At 36.5% G+C, this 2,622-nt stretch overlaps 1 protein-coding gene across 1 annotated transcript in view; it reads left to right on the top strand.

Annotated features, from left to right (window-relative positions):
* IFT80 (intraflagellar transport 80) overlaps window positions 1–2,622 on the top strand; it is a 114,411-nt gene that overhangs the window by 93,837 nt on the left and 17,952 nt on the right. The window contains exons 14-15 of the mRNA XM_003794148.3: window positions 1,238–1,373; window positions 2,083–2,230. Coding sequence (XP_003794196.1) covers window positions 1,238–1,373; window positions 2,083–2,230 — 284 coding nt within the window. The remainder of the gene's footprint in view (window positions 1–1,237; window positions 1,374–2,082; window positions 2,231–2,622) is intronic.

The following is a 2,622-nucleotide window of genomic DNA, read 5'->3' as shown; positions in this document are numbered from 1 at the left end:
GCCTGTAGTCCCAGCTACTTGGGAGGCTGAGGCAAGAGAATCACTTAAGCCCAAGAGCTAGAGGTTGCTGTGAGCTGTGACGCTACCGTGGCACCCCACTGAGGGCAAGAAAGTGAGACTCTGTCTCAAAAAAAAAAGAAAGTGTTATTTTCAGTACACTTAGATTTAAGGCCTTGATGTGACCATGATTCTTGTTGAATTCATAATTCTTCAGACATAAAAAACAGTAAATAAATCCCTCTTGAATTGAAGTGAATCCATATAAAACCACTTTGCAGTTATAAGAAAATTCATCTCACTAACTAGAGTATAACAGCAGTGACCTTAGAGTCAGAAGTCTGGGTTGTAAGTTTTAGATATGCTTGGTACAGTTTTTTTCTGAGCATAATCCCTTATTAACTATATGTCTCACTCAGTCTTCTGATTTGCAAAGTAGGTATAATAATACCTAGCTCACAAGATTTTTTCCTATTTCACAGGAAATGAATATGAAAATATCTGTAAAACTTAAGGCTCTGAACACATGATATATTTCTATGTATTTCCAAAGTTTATTTTTACAAATCCTTAAAATATAGGTGTTAAGCAATCTATAAATAATACATTTTTGTCTGAAGAACTTACTAATCAAATAGACCTCTCGTGTGATACTCAGACTTGCCCTACCCTTTTACCCTGTCTACTAAAGGTAGAACAGTGGGACAGGTGGGAATATTTCTCAGCTTATAGATTATCAAAGTGTACATTATTTTTTACAGTGTTTGAAGGGCTTGTTTCCTTGGATTTCAGGCAAAGTATCTACACTTAGGTGAAGCTTTTGAACTATTAGTATGTTGGCAGTTTAAAATTATTTAACAGCGATATTTTATCACTCTACATAGGTGAATGACATTTAACTGATACAAAAAAGAAATATATATATATATATATTTTGAGACAGAGCCTCAAGCTATCACCTTGGGTAGAGTGCTGTGGCATCACAGCTCACAGCAACCTCCAACTCCTGGGCTTAAGCGATTCTCTTGCCTCAGCATCCCAAGTAGCTGGGAATACAGGTTGTCATTGTTTGGCAGGCCCGGGCTGGATTTGAACCCGCCAGCTCTGGTGTATGTGGCTGGCACCTTAGCTGCTTGAGCTACAGGCACCAAACCAAAAATATCTTTATAATTAAATAGTTTCAATGATCTTATGTCCAGCACTAAAACTAACCCAGTATTTACATTTTTTTAAATTTTAGAATGAAATCTTGGAAATTGCTCTGGATCAAAAAGGACTTACCAATGATAGAAAAGTTGCTTTCATTGATAAAAATAGAGATCTCTATATCACCTCAGTGAAACGATTTGGGAAGGAAGAACAAATTATCAAACTTGGTAAAAACGATTTCAACTCATTTTACATTTTAATTATTGCCAGTGTCTTAGATTTGCTTGGTCATGTATTCAACAGTTTATTTGCTTGAAGAATCTGAAAATTATTTGGTCTCACAACATAGCCACTTAATTCCATTTTAACAGCAAGTGTTAGGTGCTGTAACTTAATTGCCATTGAAAGAAAGACTTGGCTCGGCGCCTGTGGCTCAAGCGGCTAAGGCGCCAGCCACATACACCTAAGGTGGTGGGTTAGAATCCCCAGCCCGGGCCCACCAAACAACAATAATGGCTGCAACCAAAAAACAGCCGGGCGTTGTGGCAGGTGCCTGTGGTCCCAGCTACTTGGGAGGCTGAGGCAGGAGACTCACTTGAGCCCAGGAGTTGGAGGTTGCTGTAGGCAGTGAAGCCATGGCACTCTACCCAGGGGGACAGCTTGAGGCTCTGTCTCAAAAACAAAAGAAAGAAAGACTTGTAAATTAAAAATATAATAGTTCTAGGTGGAACATTCAAATATTTCCAAAAATTCTATGTGAATTTATTTTTTCTCTTATGTGAATTTTTGCAAGTGTTTTCCCCAGTATACAATGAGGAAATAAAGTCAGACCTATCAGAAAGTAGACAGCGTCTTGTTTGTCAACTGCTTTTAAAGTATACTTTTGCAAATTTTATATTGAAACTAATAGCATATTAACATTCTTTTTAAATTAAGGAACAATGGTGCATACTTTGGCATGGAGTGACACATGCAATATCCTTTGTGGACTTCAAGATACTCGATTTACAGTGTGGTATTACCCCAATACGGTTTATGTAGACAGAGACATCTTGTCTAAAACATTATATGAAAGGGACGCAAGGTAACATTTTACTGTATTTAATTTTGTATTTTGGTAAATAAAACTCTTAATATAGCATCATGTTTTTGCCTGTGTTATCAATCCTATAAGGTATCTTTCACTTCCATCTGATTCAACTAAATAAATGATTGGGCTAAAGCTAGCTTAATGAGAGTTAAGTGATGGAATCAGTTGAAAGTATTATAAAATGTGAACTCTCTGTCCTTTTATGAATATAGTTTTCAAGCTTAGTGTGTATTGGTGGCTCATGTAGTTTTTCTAATGTGATTGAGTAATTTTAATGTAGACACACTTAAGATTTTTTAGGATGTACAACTCTGTGATAATAATCTAACTCCTTACTCTGTCACAGATTATCATTGGTTTTAAGACTTTCAAGAATGTATGTGTCT

The sequence above is a fragment of the Otolemur garnettii genome, unplaced genomic scaffold, assembly GCF_000181295.1.
Source record: "Otolemur garnettii isolate 467f Iridium unplaced genomic scaffold, OtoGar3 scaffold00076, whole genome shotgun sequence".
In the NCBI taxonomy this organism is placed as follows: Eukaryota; Metazoa; Chordata; class Mammalia; order Primates; family Galagidae; genus Otolemur; species Otolemur garnettii.
This window is presented reverse-complemented; position numbering and strand designations above follow the sequence as displayed.